At 47.2% G+C, this 16,154-nt stretch overlaps 1 protein-coding gene across 1 annotated transcript; it reads left to right on the top strand.

The window, feature by feature from the left end:
• Nucleotides 1-7,505: 7,505 nt before the first annotated feature.
• On the top strand, nucleotides 7,506-13,902 carry zfpl1 (zinc finger protein-like 1; the record flags this gene model as incomplete). Its single annotated transcript, XM_080184026.1, has 5 exons — nucleotides 7,506-7,694; nucleotides 10,022-10,133; nucleotides 12,034-12,227; nucleotides 12,791-12,866; nucleotides 13,738-13,902. Coding segments are annotated over exons 1-5 (649 nt in total), but the record flags the coding sequence as incomplete, so codon positions are not given.
• Nucleotides 13,903-16,154: the final 2,252 nt, after the last annotated feature.

Here is a 16,154-nt window from a genome sequence, read left to right as displayed (position 1 = left end):
ACCTCACCCCGCGCCCATTGGCTGCCTGGTAAAGACACGCTCGCCTCTGATTGGCCAAAAACAGCTGCGCAACCAAATAGGCCGCTCACGCTCCCCCCGCGCCGCTCATTGGCTGCCGCTCAGCAATGCCTCCCGACCCTGATTGGTGGAAGCCGTTCTCGCAGCTGACAGGACGTTTCCTCCATTCCCCAATACTGATTGGATGGCTAGCAGGGACGCCTTCACCTCTGATTGGTCCAGACTCAACCTCGCAGCTGATTGGTCGGCCCCACCCGCGCCACCCATTGGCTGCCTTAGAGCGATGCCCTCCGCCCGCCCCCGGACAACCACTCGCATGCCAATTGGCTCGTTCTCCTGTCCATCACCGGCTCTGTCTTTCTGATTGGCCGCTCGCCAAGGGTGCCGCCCCTCGGCTGCACCCTGATTGGGTGCGGGGAGGAGCAGCTTGGCCTCTGATTGAGTAAGGTGGGGGATGGGCGGGGAGGGAACAAGCTCTGGAACGCCATTGGCCAAGGGGGCTGTCCTTCAGGGGGTGTTGCTGAGGCCAACCATTGTCCAACTTGTCCAATGGCATAGCAGGGGAGCCCAGCCCCGCCCTCATTTAAAGGGACAGGCACCCAGCCTTGGATGGCACCACCAGTGTGGACCATCTACAAGGACACAAGTCAGGAGTGTGATGGAATACCCTCCACTTGCCTGGATGGGTGTGGCTCCCAACAACACTCGAGAAGCTCGACACCATCCAGGACAAAGCAGCCCCGCTCGATCGACACACTAACCACAAACATTCACTCCCTCCACCACCGACGCACAGTGACAGCAGTGTGTACCATCTACAAGATGCACTGCAGCGACTCACCAAGGCTCCTTCCACAGCACCTTCCAAACCCGCCACCTCTACCACCTAGAAGGACAAGGGGGGGGGGGGGCAGCAGACACATGGGGAACACCACCCCCTGCAATGTCCCCCCTCCGAGCCACTCACCATCCCGACTTGGAAATATATCGGCTGTTCCTTCACTGTGGCTGGGGTCAAAATCCTGGAACTCCCTCCCTAACAGCACTGTGGGTGTACCTACACCACACACAGGGACTGACTGATGTCCAGTCACAATCCTGGAACTCCCTCCCTAACAGCGCTGTGGGTGTACCTACACCACACACGGGGGACTGACTGATGTCCAATCAAATTTAGGAACTCCCTAACAGCACTGTGGGTGTACCTACGCCACACACAGGGGACTGACTGATGTCCAATCACAACCCTGGAACTCCCTCCCTAACAGCACTGTGGGTGTACCTACACCACACACACGGGGGGACTGACTGATGTCCAATCACAATCCTGGAACTCCCTCCCTAACAGCACTGTGGGTGTACCTACACCACACACACGGGGGGACTGACTGATGTCCAATCACAACCCTGGAACTCCCTCCCTAACAGCACTGTGGGTGTACCTACACCACACACACGGGGGGACTGACTGATGTCCAATCACAATCCTGGAACTCCCTCCCTAACAGCACTGTGGGTGTACCTACACCACACACATGGGGGACTGACTGATGTCCAATCACAATCCAGGAACTCCCTCCCTAACTGCACACAGACAGTGACCCAAGCCGGGAATCGAACCTGGGTCCCTGGTGCTGTGAGGCAGCAGCGCTAACCCACCGTGCCACCTGTCTGTGAGTCAGTGCAGATTCGCTGAGCTGAATGGTCTCCTTTTGCGTTTCAGGGATTCTATGACCATGAGTTTAACTCATTGTCCATGGAAGGACAGATTGCAAGACTGATCAAGTGGGGGGGGGGGTTGATAATCCACTTAGGAAGTCCTTCTCCCACTATCCCCTTCCCACCACCAAACAGCACGGGTGCTAAGGTACAGTATCCTCCTCCCACCTCCCAACTGGCAATGTTTTGTATCTAGAACATAGAACATTACAGCGCAGTACAGGCCCTTCGGCCCTCAATGTTGCACCGACCAGTGGAACCAATGACCCTCTAACCCAAACTATTCCAATGTTATCCATATGCCTATCCACTGACCATTTGAACGCCCTTAAAGTTGGCGAGTACACAACTGCTGCAGGCAGGGCATTCCACGCCCTTACTACCCTCTGAGTAAAGAATGGTGAAGGGAAGCGTCAGAAGAAAAAGACGCCAAAACGCAATGGGGGTGATTTTCCCTGGAGTGCAGTGGGCTAGGAGACATAAGCAGAGGCTGGTTTTACTGAGTTTAGGGGCTTGCACTGGGCACCACAGCCTCTGGATTATTTTTGCTAGTGGGGTTGGGCTGTTGGGGGAGGGGAGGGGTGGGGTGATTGCCAGTGGCAGCAAAGGCGGGAGGTGGGGGGGCAGAAACAGAATCGGGAGACCAGGACTGCCACGGGGGTGGGGGTGGCAGGAATGGGGGTAAGGAATGGGAGGCAGATCAAGGCAGTTCGGGGGTTGGGGGGTGGGGGGGGTTGATGTTGGGGTTCACCCGGAGACATCCAGGAGGGTAGTGATCAAGGAAGGGGGGGGAGGGGGCGTCAGAGGGGCAGCGTTGCGGGTTTGCAGGGTTGGTCAGCGATTAGGAGTCCGGTAGCGTGGGGCCACTGCGCACGCGCTAATCTTGGTGCCGACAATCGGCACATGCGCAATGGCCCACTCTGCGCTGTGCTACCAGTTTCTCCAGAGGGAACAGGCCCCGACCTCAGATTGCCAGCGTGATTCTCCCAGGGGCACTCTACAGTGCTCGGAGTGTGAGAGATTCATTTTGAAACTCCACTGGACAAAACAGCAGCAGGTATGACTCCCGCAAACACTTTGAATTTTTTTGGGGAGAATCCCGGCCAATATTTTGTGACAGAGAAAAAAAACAGAAAATGCTGGAAAATCTCGGCGGGTCTGGCAGAGAGAATAGAGCCAACACTTCGAGTCTGGATGACACTTGGTCCTCTTGTTATGTTCTTGAGGTCGATCCTGGGCATGGAGAGGTTTCCTCATGAGGAGAGGTTGAGTAGGTTTGGGGCCTGTACTTCCGATGGAAAAAAGGTGGAAGAGAGAATGTCCGGGGTGTGTGGGGGGGGGGGTCCTTGATTATGCCGGCTGCTTTTCCCCGAGGCAGTGGGAAGTGTAGACGGAGTCAATGGATGGGAGGCTGGTTTGCGTGATGGATTGGGCTACATTCACGACCTTTTGTAGTTCCTTGCAGTCTTGGGCAGAGCAGGAGCCCAGACCGAGCTGTGATACAACCAGAAAGTATGCTTTCTATGGTTCGCGCCACACAGATTCCAGGCAATGACCATCACCAATAAGAGACAATCTCACCACTGCTCCTTGACATTCAATGGTGTAACCATCACTGAATCCCCCCACTGTCAACATCCTTGGGGTTACCATTGACCAGAAACTCAACTGGACTCGCCATGTAAACACAGTGGCTACAAGAGCAGGCCAGAGGTTAGGAATATTGCGGCGAGTAACTCACCTCCTGACTCCCCCCCGCAAAGCCTGTCCACTGGGAATCCTGCGGGGAGTAACTCACCTCCTGACTCCCCCCCAAAGCCTGTCTACTGGGAATCCTGCAGAGAGTAACTCACCTCCTGACTCCCTCCCAAAGCCTGTCTACTGGGAATCCTGCAGAGAGTAACTCACCTCCTAACTCCTCCACCAAAGCCTGTCCACTGGGAATCCTGCAGAGAGTAACTCACCTCCTGACTCCCCCCCCAAAGTCTGTCCACCATCTACAAGGACACAAGTCAGGAGTGTGATGGAATACTCCCCACTTGCCTGGATGAGTGCGGCTCCCAACAACACTCGAGAAGCTCGACACCATCCAGGACAAAGCAGCCCCGCTCGATCGACACACTAACCACAAACATTCACTCCCTCCACCACCGACGCACAGTGACAGCAGTGTGTACCATCTACAAGATGCACTGCAGTAATTCACCAAAGATCCTTCCACAGCACCTTCCAAACCCACTGCCTCTACCACCTAGAAGGACAAGGGGGGGTTGGGGGCAGCAGACGCATGGGGAACACCACCACCTGCAAGTTCCCCCTCCGAGCCACTCACCATCCCGACTTGGAAATATATCGGCCGTTCCTTCACTGAGGTCAAAATCCTGGAATTCCCCTCTCTGTGGGTTGGATTGTGGACTGCAGCAATTCAAGAAGGCAGCTCACCACCACCTTCTCAAAGGGCAACTAGAGATGGGCAGTAAATGCTGGCCCAGCCAGTGATGCCCACAACTGAATTAAAAAAAGATGTATACAGTATATCGAATTATTAACACAGTATAACAGTGTGTGTGGGGATTATTCACACAGTATAATGATTTATAGAGTATATGTACATATAATTCATTGTGGTATAATGATGTATAAATATAATTATGATGTGGAGATGCCGGTGTTGGACTGGGGTAAACACAGTAAAAAAGGTTAAAGTCCAACTGATTTATTTGATAGTAAACCCACAAGCTTTACTAAATATAATTGCGCATATATAGTACATATGACGTTGTATATTTATATAAAGCATACACTGTATAATGATTTATAAATATAATTAGTTATATAATTACAATTATATAGTATTAGATACAATTAAATATAATTATATGTACATATATAATATTTATAACATTATATATTTATGTAAAGTAAATACAATTATTCACAGTTTAATGATTTATAAACAATTATTTAGAATGATATAGTTTTAAATATACTTGTACATATAAAGTTAAATATTGGTATTAAGTGCATATAATTATTCACACATTATAATGATTTATATTATTATTTATATAATTATAGAGCTATATAATTGCAGATATGATTATACAATTATATTATATAAAGTTATATATTGATATAAAGTGTACACAATTATTTACACTGTATATTGATTATATTATTTATATCATTATAGAGCTATATAGTTTTAGATATGAATGCACATCTACAATATATAAAGTTATACACTGATATAAAGTGTGTATAGTTATTCACACAGTATGATCATATTATTATTTATATAAATATAGTTATGTAGTCGTAGTTTTAAATATATAAAGTTATATATTGATATAAAGGGTATAGTTATTCACACAGTATAATGATTGTATTATTTATATAATTATAGAGCTATAAAGTTGTAGATATGATTATACATTATAATATATAAAGTTATATATTGATATAAAGTGTATACAATTATTCACACAGTATAATGATTATATTATTTATATAATTATAGAGCTATATAGTTTTAAATATATAAAGTTATATATTGATATAAAATATATACAATTATTTACACAGTGTAATGAATTGTATTACTATTTATATAATTATAGAGCCATATGGTTTCAAATATAATTATACATCTATAACATATGAAGTTGTATATTGATATAAAGTGCATACAGTTATTTACACAGTGTAATGATTATATTATTATTTATATAATTACAGAGTTATACATTGATATAAAGTGTATACAGTTATTCACACAGTATAATGATTATACTATTTATATCATTATAGAGCCATAAAGTTGTAGATATAATTATACATCTATAGTATATAAAGTTATATATTGATATAGAGTATATAGACGTATTTACACAGTGTAATGAATTGTATTATTATTTATATAATTATAGAGCTATATAATTTTAAATATATAAAGTTATATATTGATATAAAGTGTATACAAGTATTTACATAGTGTAATGAATTGTATTATTATTTATATAATTATAGAGCTATATAATTTTAAATATATAAAGTTATATATTGATACAGAGTATATACAAGTATTTACACAGTGTGATGAATTGTATTATTATTTATATAATTATAGAGCTATATAATTTTAAATATATAAAGTTATATATTGATATAGAGTATATACAAGTATTTACACAGTGTAATGAATTGTATTATTATATGTATAATTATAGAGCTATGTGGTTTTAAATATAATTATACATCTACAATATACGAAGTTATATATTGATATAAAGTATATACAGTTATTTACACAGTATAATGATTTATATTATTATGTATATAATTATAAAGTTATATATTGATATAAAGTGTATACAGTTATTTACACAGTATAATGATTTATATTATTATTTATATAATTACAGAGTTATACATTGATATGAAGTATATACAGTTATTTACACAGTATAATGATTTATATTATTATGTATATAATTATAAAGTTATATATTGATATAAAGTGTATACAGTTATTTACACAGTATAATGATTTATATTATTATTTATGTAATTACAGAGTTATATATTGATATAAAGTGTATACAGTTTTTACACAGTATAATGATTTATATTATTATTTATATAATTACAGAGTTATATATTGATATGAAGTATATACAGTTATTTACACAGTATAATGATTTATAGTATTTATATAATTAGAGTTATATATTGATATAAAGTGTATACAGTTATTTACACAGTATAAAGATTTATAGTATTATTTGTATAATTAGAGTTATATATTGATATAAAGTATATACAGTTATTTACACAGGATAATGATTTATATTATTATTTATATAATTATAGAGTTATACATTGATATAAAGTGTATACAGTTATTTACACAGGATAATGATTTATATTATTATTTATATAATTACAGAGTTATACATTGATATGAAGTATATACAGTTATTTACACAGTATAATGATTTATATTATTATGTATATAATTATAAAGTTATATATTGATATAAAGTGTATACAGTTATTTACACAGTATAATGATTTATATTATTATTTATGTAATTACAGAGTTATATATTGATATAAAGTGTATACAGTTTTTACACAGTATAATGATTTATATTATTATTTATATAATTATAGAGTTATATATTGATATGAAGTATATACAGTTATTTACACAGTATAATGATTTATAGTATTTATATAATTAGAGTTATATATTGATATAAAGTGTATACAGTTATTTACACAGTATAAAGATTTATAGTATTATTTGTATAATTAGAGTTATATATTGATATAAAGTATATACAGTTATTTAGACAGTATAATGATTTATATTATTATTTATATAATTATAAAGTTATATATTGATATAAAGTATATACAGTTATTTAGACAGGATAATGATTTATATTATTATTTATATAATTATAAAGTTATATATTGATATAAAGTATATACAGTTATTTAGACAGGATAATGATTTATATTATTATTTATATAATTATAAAGTTATATATTGATATAAAGTATATACAGTTATTTAGACAGGATAATGATTTATATTATTATTTATATAATTATAAAGTTATATATTGATATAAAGTGTATACAGTTACACATGGGGAGGTGTAGGAACTAAAATCTCCCGGTCAGTTTGCGGTGCCCCTGGTTTTCCGAGGGGAGGCTGGGGATGGCGGGACGGGTGACGTGATCATTGTGCGCCGGGAGGGGGCAGAGCCCGGAAGAGACGTGGCAGCGGGCCCGGGGCCTGGCACTGAGAGAGGGAGCGGCGGCGGCCTGTGGACTCCCTCACCATGGGCCTGTGCAAGTGCCCCAAGCGCCGGGTCACCAACCTCTTCTGCTACGAGCACCGAGTCAACGTGTGCGAGCACTGCCTCATCTCCCGGCACTACAAGGTAGGAGAGGCCTGAGGCCTAGAGCCCGGGGCCTGGGGGACACAGCACAGGATTCCCCATAGAGCCTGGGCCTGGGGGACACTGCACAGGATTCCCCATAGAGCCCGGGGCCTGGGGGGACACAGCATAGGATTCCCCATAGAGCCTGGGGCCTGGGGGGACACAGCATAGGATTCCCCATAGAGCCCAGGGCCTGGGGGACACAGCACAGGATTCCCCATAGAGCCTGGGCCTGGGGGACACTGCACAGGATTCCCCATAGAGCCCGGGGCCTGGGGGACACTGCACAGGATTCCCCATAGAGCCCAGGGCTGGGGGGACACAGCACAGGATTTCCCCATAGAGCCCGGGGCCTGGGGGACACAGCACAGGATTCCCCATAGAGCCCGGGGCCTGGGGGACACAGCACAGGATTCCCCATAGAGCCCGGGGCCTGGGGGACACAGCACAGGATTCCCCATAGAGCCTGGGGCCTGGGGGACACAGCACAGGATTCCCCATAGAGCCCAGGGCCTGGGGGGACACAGCACAGGATTCCCCATAGAGCCCAGGGCCTGGGGGGACACAGCACAGGATTCCCCATAGAGCCCAGGGCCTGGGGGGACACAGCACAGGATTCCCCATAGAGCCCGGGGCTGGGGGGACACAGCACAGGATTCCCCATAGAGCCCAGGGCTGGGGGACACTGCACTGTGTAAATAATTATATACGCTCCTTATAGAGCCCAGGCTGGGGGCACAGCACTCGCTGTGCTGTCTATACCATTATATATACTGTGTAAATAATTATATACACTTCCCTTAGAGCCCAGGCTGGGGGCACAGCACTCACTGTGCTGTCTATACCATTATATATACTGTGTAGATAATTATATACACTTCCCTTAGAGCCCAGGCTGGGGGCACAGCACTCACTGTGCTGTCAATACCATTATATACACTGTGTAAATAATTATATACACTCCCCTTAGAGCCCAGGCTGGGGGCACAGCACTCACTGTGCTGTCTATACCATTATATATACTGTGTAAAGAATATACGCTCCTTATCGAGCTCCGGCTGGAGACACAGCCCTCACTGTTATATTAAAGTGTCTGTACCATCATCTATGCTTTATAAATCTGAACCTATCAAAAAAATCTTCAGGATTAATCCAAAGGACTCAATTCCAGTATCACGTGAGCAGTAGCCTTTGCTGTGTTGAAGTTGTTGAAAGGGTTTTGTCTCTGGAAGATTTTGGTTTATTGGAACGTTGTAGATATATTTCTTAAGGGTGATATCTTATCGTGGTTGTTTTGTGTCTTGTTTCTAATTGATAAAAGTTCTTGCTAATTTTCTTACTGCACTTGTTATCTATAATCTTAAATTAACTTTGTTTGGTAAAGTTCCCTAATGGGGTATGTGAGTCACGCGTGAAGTGAAACATCCCATGATTACCCTGGGCAAATTCAAGATGCAAAACTTAGTTTCTGACCTGATCATTAACAGTGGGCCAGCCATTTTCCCAGTTTCTGTATTGGTTTCCTTCGGGTGCTCAGATTTACCCCCACGCTCCAAAGATGTGCAGGTTAGGTGGATTGGCCATGCTAAATTGCCCCTTAGTGTCCAAAGATGTGTAGGTTAGGTGGATTGGCCGTGCTAAATTGCCCCTTAGTGTCCAAAGATGTGCAGGTTAGGTGGATTGGCCATGGGAAATGTGTAGAATTACGGGGATAAGGCCTGGGTGAGAATCTCTGTCGGGGGGCGGGGTTGATGCAGACTTGATGGACCAAATGGCCTCCCTCTGCACTGCAGGGATTCTATGAATCTATACTTGAAGGGTAAATTTGGGGCAGTGTTCCAGGGCGAGTTGGCAGTAAGCACAATAAAGTTTATTTATTGGTGTCACAAGTAAGGCTTACATTAACACTGCAATGAAGTTACTGTGAAAATCTCCTAGTAGCCACGCTCCAGCGCCTGTTCGGGGACACTGAGGGACAATTTAGCATAGCCAATCCACCCTAACCTGCACATCTCTGTACACTAAGGGGCAGTTTAGCATGGCCAATCCACCTAACCTGCACATCTTTGAACTGTGGGAGGAAACCGGAGCACCCGGAGGAAACCCACGCAGACACGAGAACATTCAGACGCCACACAGACAGTGACCCAAAGCTGGGAATCGAACCTGGGTCCCTGGCGCTGAGAGGCAGCAGTGCTAACCCACTGTGCCACTGTGCCGATCTTATGTGTGAATCCTGCGAACCTTTGGGGCTTTCAGGCCAGTATTGTGCGGAGAATCGCTGGATCCTGATGTGTTTTCACCTTCCTTCTCGTTGTTCCTTCCAGTGCGTTGTTATGTCATACCTACAGTGGCTCCAAGACAGTGATTACAACTCCAACTGCAGCCTGTGCAATACTCCGCTTACAGACGAGGACACCATCCGGTTAATCTGTTATGGTGAGTGCCATCCTGGCCCCTTATCGATCTGTTTGAGGTTTCCTAAATCATCCACGGGGTGTGGGCCTCCCTGGCTGGGCCCACAGCCCTCCATCCCTAATTGAGAAGGTGGTGGGTGAGCTGCCATCTTGAACCTGCTGCAGTCCCTGTGTGTGGTGTAGGTACTCCCACCGTGCTGTTAGGGAGGGAGTTCCAGGATTGTGATTGGACATCAGTCAGTCCCCATGTGTGGTGTAGGTACACCCACAGTGCTGTTAGGGAGGGAGTTCCAGGCTTGTGATTGGACATTAGTCAGTCCCCTGTGTGTGGTGTAGGTACACCCACAGTGCTGTTAGGGAAGGAGTCCCAGGATTTTGACCCCAGCCACAGTGAAGGAACGGCCGATATATTTCCAAGCCGGGATGGTGAGTGGCTCGGAGGGGGAACTTGCAGGGGGTGGTGTTCCCCATGTGTCTGCTGCCCCTCCCTTGTCCTTCTAGGTGGTAGAGGTAGCGGGTTTGGAAGGTGCTGTGGAAGGAGCCTTGGTGAGTCGCTGCAGTGCATCTTGTAGATGGTACACACTGCTGTCACTGTGCGTCGGTGGTGGAGGGAGTGAATGTTTGTGGTTAGCGTGTCGATCGAGCGGGGCTGCTTTGTTCTGGATGGTGTCGAGCTTCTCGAGTGTTGTTGGGAGCCGCACTCATCCAGGCAAGTGAGGCTTTGTATAGATTTAGCTTTGCATGTTCTGCGCAGTGTTTGTTTTGATTTATTATTGTCACATGTATTGGGATGCAGTGAAAACTATTGTTTGTTGCGTGCTATACAGACAAAGCATAGCATTCATAGGGGAGAAAGAAAGGAGAGAGTGCAGAATCTAGTGTTACAGTCACAGCTAGGGTGTAGAGAAAGATCAGCTTCATATAAGGTCGGTCCATTCAAAAGTCTGACAGCAGCAGGGAAGAAGCTGTTCTTGAGTCGGTCGGTACGTGACCTCAGACTTTTGTATCTTTTCCCCGACGGAAGAAGGTGGAAGAGAGAATGTCCGGGGTGCATGGGGGTCCTTGATTATACCGGCTGCTTTTCCCCGAGGCAGCGGGAAGTGTAGACGGAGTCAATGGATGGGAGGCTGGTTTGTGTGATGGGACTGGGCTACTTTCACAACCCTTTGTAGTTTCTTGCGGTCTTGGGCAGAGCAGGAGCCCAGACCAAGCTGTGATACAACCAGAAAGGATGCTTTCTATGGGGCATCTGTAAAAGTTGGTGAGAGTCGTAGCGGACATGCCAAATTTCCTTAGTCTTCTGAGAAAGTAGAGGCGTTGGTGGGGCTTTCTTAACTATAGTGTCAGTGTGGAGGGACCAGGACAGGTTGTTGGTGATCTGGACACCTAGAAACTTGAAGCTCTCGACCATTTCCACTTCATCCCAGTTGATGTAGACAGGGACATGTTCTCCTTTACGCTTCCTGAAGTCGATGACAATCTCCTTCGTTTTGTTGACATGGAGCGAGAGATTATTGTCGCTGCCCCAGTTCACCAGATTCTCTATCTCATTCCTGGACTCTGTCTCGTCATTGTTTGAGATCCGACCCACTACGGGATACTGTGTGTGTGTGTGTGTGTGTCTGTGTGTGTGTGTGTGTGTGTCTGTCTGTCTGTCTGTCTACACAGACACGTGCGCGCATGGACGGACACACACCCACAGTGCTGTTACGGAGGCAGTTCCAGGATTGTGATTGGACATCAGTCAGTCCCTGTGTGTAGGTACACCCACAGTGCTGTTAGGGAGGGAGTTCCAGGATTGTCCGCAAGTGGGTACTTGATGTGTTGCAGTATTCCTCTGTTCTGATTCCTGATTGTTTCCATTCCCTCTTTCCCGACCTTCCCCACCCCCGCCACTCTTTCCCTGCTCTGTCTTCTCACAGATATTTTCCACTGGTCGTGCCTGAACAAGCTAGCCGCGCAGTTGCCGAGGAACACCGCCCCGGCCGGTTACCAGTGCCCGATGTGCAAGGGGCCCGTCTTCCCGCCCGCCAACACCGCCAGCCCGGTGGCCACCGTGCTGAAGGAGAAGCTATCCACGGTGAACTGGGCGCGCGCTGGCCTCGGCCTCCCGCTGGTAAGGAGCCTCCTCCGCCTTCCCCCCTGCGTGCTCGGGTGGTGTGTGGGGTGGAATCGGGGATCCCTCCCGCTCGCGTGCGGGTCTCTCTGTGTCTGATTGCTGTGCCACGCACCCCCACACGGTCGAATAGCGGGTGCGAGTGGGCCATCTGGGTGAGACCCCCCCCCCCCCCCCCCCCTCTCTCTTCGAAGGAAGTGTAGACAGAGTCAATGGATGGGAGGCTGGTTTGTGTGATGGATTGGGGCTACGTTCACCACCCTTTTGTAGTTCGTTGCGGTCTTGGGCAGAGCAGGAGCCCAGACCAAGCTGTGATACAACCAGAAAGGATGCTTTCTATGGGGCATCTGTAAAAGTTGGTGAGAGTCGTAGCGGACATGCCAAATTTCCTTAGTCTTCTGGGAAAGTAGCCCAGTGGGTGTCTTTCGGGGTTTGGTGCGAGCTGGAGTATTCGCCCTCCCTCCCAGTGCCCGCCTGCAGGGGTGCTACACTGCCCGAAGCGCCCTCTCGTTCTCCTGCCTCAGCCTTTCCTGACTTTGTGCTTACCTCCCGTCCCGCACCAGATCGACGAAATCCAACCCGCCCCGGACCAAGAGTCACTGGATATCACCGACTACGCTGACTGGTCGGCGCTCCCTGGTAAGTTGCCTCTGAGTTTGTGGCCCTCTGCGTCGCGGGCCAGTGCGCGCGGTGTGGTGCCCTCCCCCCCCCCCCCCCCCCCCGAAAATCACCTCTGAGCCCACTCTGCTCCCACCGCCCTGTTCACCACCTGCCCTCTTTGAATTAGAATCATAGAAACCCTACAGTGCAGAAAGAGGCCCTTCGGCCCGTCGAGTCTGCACCGAACACAATCCCACCCAGGCCCTACCCCCATATCCCTACATATTATACCCACTAATCCCTCTAACCCGCACATCCCGGGACACTAAGGGGCAATTTAGCATGGCCAATCCACCTAACCCGCACATCTTTTGGACCATGGGAGGAAACTGGACGAAACCCACACAGACACGGGGAGAATGTGCAGACTCCACACAGACAGTGAGCCGAGCTGGGAATCGAACCCGGGTCCCTGGAGCTGTGAAGCAGCAGTGCTAACCCGCTGTGCTACCGTGCCGCCCTAGTCTACCCCCTCTGCTCTGAGATGGCACAGTGGTTAATCAGTTGGGCCAGTGATCAAGATCCCGTTGCAATTGGAGATAACTTTCTTCACTGTCTTGAACCGTGGACCTGCACGCCCAGATCGCTCTGTATGTTCGTGTTTCTCAGAATTCTGCCATTTTCCGTATAATTCCCACCTAAATTTAATTCTCCAAAATGATTTGTCCGATTAAACTCCATCTGCCATCTCCGTGTCCAAGTCTCCAATCTATCTATAATCCTGTCGTGTCCTCTGACGATCCCCGGCTGACTTCCTCTTGCCGCTGTGCCCGTGCCCCGGTTCCCCATCACCTCACGAGCCTGTCTCCTCCCCACTCTCTCTCTCTCTCTCTCTCTCTTCCTCCTCCAGATCCCAGCTCGGATGATTCCGTCGCACGGACCCAGTCGTACCCCTCGGGCTCCGGCTTCGCTCCGCTGAAGGAATACGGGACGGACCTGAACAACGGGGGGGTGAAGGAGGGGCACGCGGTGGTGAACATGATGCCTGATAAGGATCCCATCACCCTGAGCACAGGTGAGTCTCGCAGCGGGGGAGACGGGACGGGGCTGTGACGCACTGCCTAGTCGAATAGCCGTGAAGAATTGGGTTGGGGGTGGGGGGGGGGAGGCAAGATTCTGAGTGCGAGCAGAGGGGAGGGGTGGGAGAACGTGGGTGAGGGAGAGACGGACACTGTCGGGGTGGAGACGCTTGGCTCCGGTCCGCGTAAGCAGCCCCCCGAAGACAGGTGGGACAGTCGTCCTCTTGACTCCTTCTGCAGGCTGTTTCATTCAGGGAACTCCTGCAAGCCCGTCCTGGGCAAGTGATGTCTGTTCCCTCCCCGGTCGAATAGCAGCTGGCCTTCGCAGAGGAAGGGGAGGTCTTTCGGGGGTTGGGGGGTGGAATGGCCCCTGGTCGGATCCCGGGACGCAGAGAGGGACTTAAATGGAAGAAATGGTACAACGCCACGGGCTTCAGCGCTTGTATCTAACCCAGCCCCTCGACCTCGAGCGTTTTCATCCCACCCCCATGTTCTGCCTCCATCGAAACACAGAAACTGGAACCTCCTTCCCTCCCTTGATCCGAGTGGCACAGTGGGTTAGCAGTGCTGCCTCACAGCGCCAGCCACCCGGGTTCGATTCCCGGCTCACTGTCTGTGCGGAGTCGGTACCTTCTCCCCGTGTCTGCGTGGGTTTCCTCCGGGTGCTCCGGTTCCTCCCACAGTCTGAAAGGCGTGCTGGGTACGTTGATTGGCCGTGCTAAAATTATCCCTCAGTGTCCTAAGACGCTTAGGTTGGAGGGATTAGCGGGTAATAATACGTAGGGATATGGAGTAGGGCCTGGGTGGCATTGTGGTCGGTGCAGACTCGATGGGCCGAAGGGCCTCTTTCTGCACTGTAGGGTTCTACGATTCTATGAAACCCACACACAGACAGTAACCCAAGCCGGGAATCGAATTCGGGTCCCTGGTGCTGTGAGGCAGCAGTGCCACCATGCCACCTTCATTATAGTAATTTCATTGCAGTGTTAATGCAAGCCTACTTGTCACACTAATAAACAAACTTAGTCGCATTGAAGCTACAAGTTATTGAATGGAATAGACAGGGGGAGGGAGGAATGTGGGTAAGATGTGTCTCCCCCTTGGTTGGGGAGTCTAGAAATGGCGGGGGGGGGGAGGGCACAATTTCAAAATGAGGGGATAGCCAATTAGGACCGAGATAGGAGAGATTTCTTCACCCAGAGGCTGGTGGACTCAAGTCAGAGAGGTTAACAGCATGGAAACAGGCCCTTCGGCCTAACTTGTCCCTGCTAAATTGCTCTTAGTGTCCAAAGATGTGTAGGTTAGGTGGATTGGCCATGCTAAATTGCCCCTTAGTATCCAAAGATGTGTAGGTTAGGTGGATTGGCCATGCTAAATTGCCCCTTAGTATCCAAAGATGTGTAGGTTAGGTGGATTGGCCATGCTAAATTGCCCCTTAGTATCCAAAGATGTGCAGGTTAGGTGGATTGGCCATGCTAAATTGCCCCTTAGTGTCCAAAGATGTGTAGGTTAGGTGGATTGGCCATGCTAAATTGCCCCTTAGTGTCCAAAGATGTGTAGGTTAGGTGGATTGGCCATGCTAAATGCCCCTTAGTATCCAAAGATGTGTAGGTTAGGTGGGATTGGCCATGCTAAATTGCCCTTAGTATCCAAAGATGTGCAGGTTAGGTGGATTGGCCATGCTAAATTGCCCCTTAGTGTCCAAAGATGTGTAGGTTAGGTGGATTGGCCATGCTAAATTGCCCCTTTAGTGTCCAAAGATGTGTAGGTTAGGTGGATTGGCCATGCTAAATGCCCCTTAGTATCCAAAGATGTGTAGGTTAGGTGGATTGGCCATGCTAAATTGCCCCTTAGTATCCAAAGATGTGTAGGTTAGGTGGATTGGCCATGCTAAATTGCCCCTTAGTATCCAAAGATGTGCAGGTTAGGTGGATTGGCCATGCCTAAATTTGCCCTGAGTATCCAAGATGTGTAGGTTAGGTGGATTGGCCATGCTAATTGCCCCTTAGTATCCAAAGATGTGTAGGTTAGGTGGATTGGCCATGCTAAATTGCCCCTTAGTGTCAAAGATGTGTAGTTAGGTGGATTGGCCATGCTAAATTGGGGTCTGGGTGGGATTGTTGATGGTGCAGGCTCGATGGGCCAAATGGCCTCCTCCTGTGCTGTAGGGATTTTATGAATAGGCAAAGAATATCGGGATACAGACCAAGGGCAGGAATGAATTGAATTTGGCCCCGTCAGGCCCACA

This window comes from Carcharhinus amblyrhynchos, unplaced genomic scaffold (genome assembly GCF_965287045.1).
Source record: "Carcharhinus amblyrhynchos unplaced genomic scaffold, sCarAmb.v2.hapA scaffold_531, whole genome shotgun sequence".
Classification (NCBI taxonomy): Eukaryota; Metazoa; Chordata; class Chondrichthyes; order Carcharhiniformes; family Carcharhinidae; genus Carcharhinus; species Carcharhinus amblyrhynchos.
The sequence above is the reverse complement of the archived record's forward strand: the minus strand, read 5'-3'. Positions and strand labels throughout refer to the sequence as shown.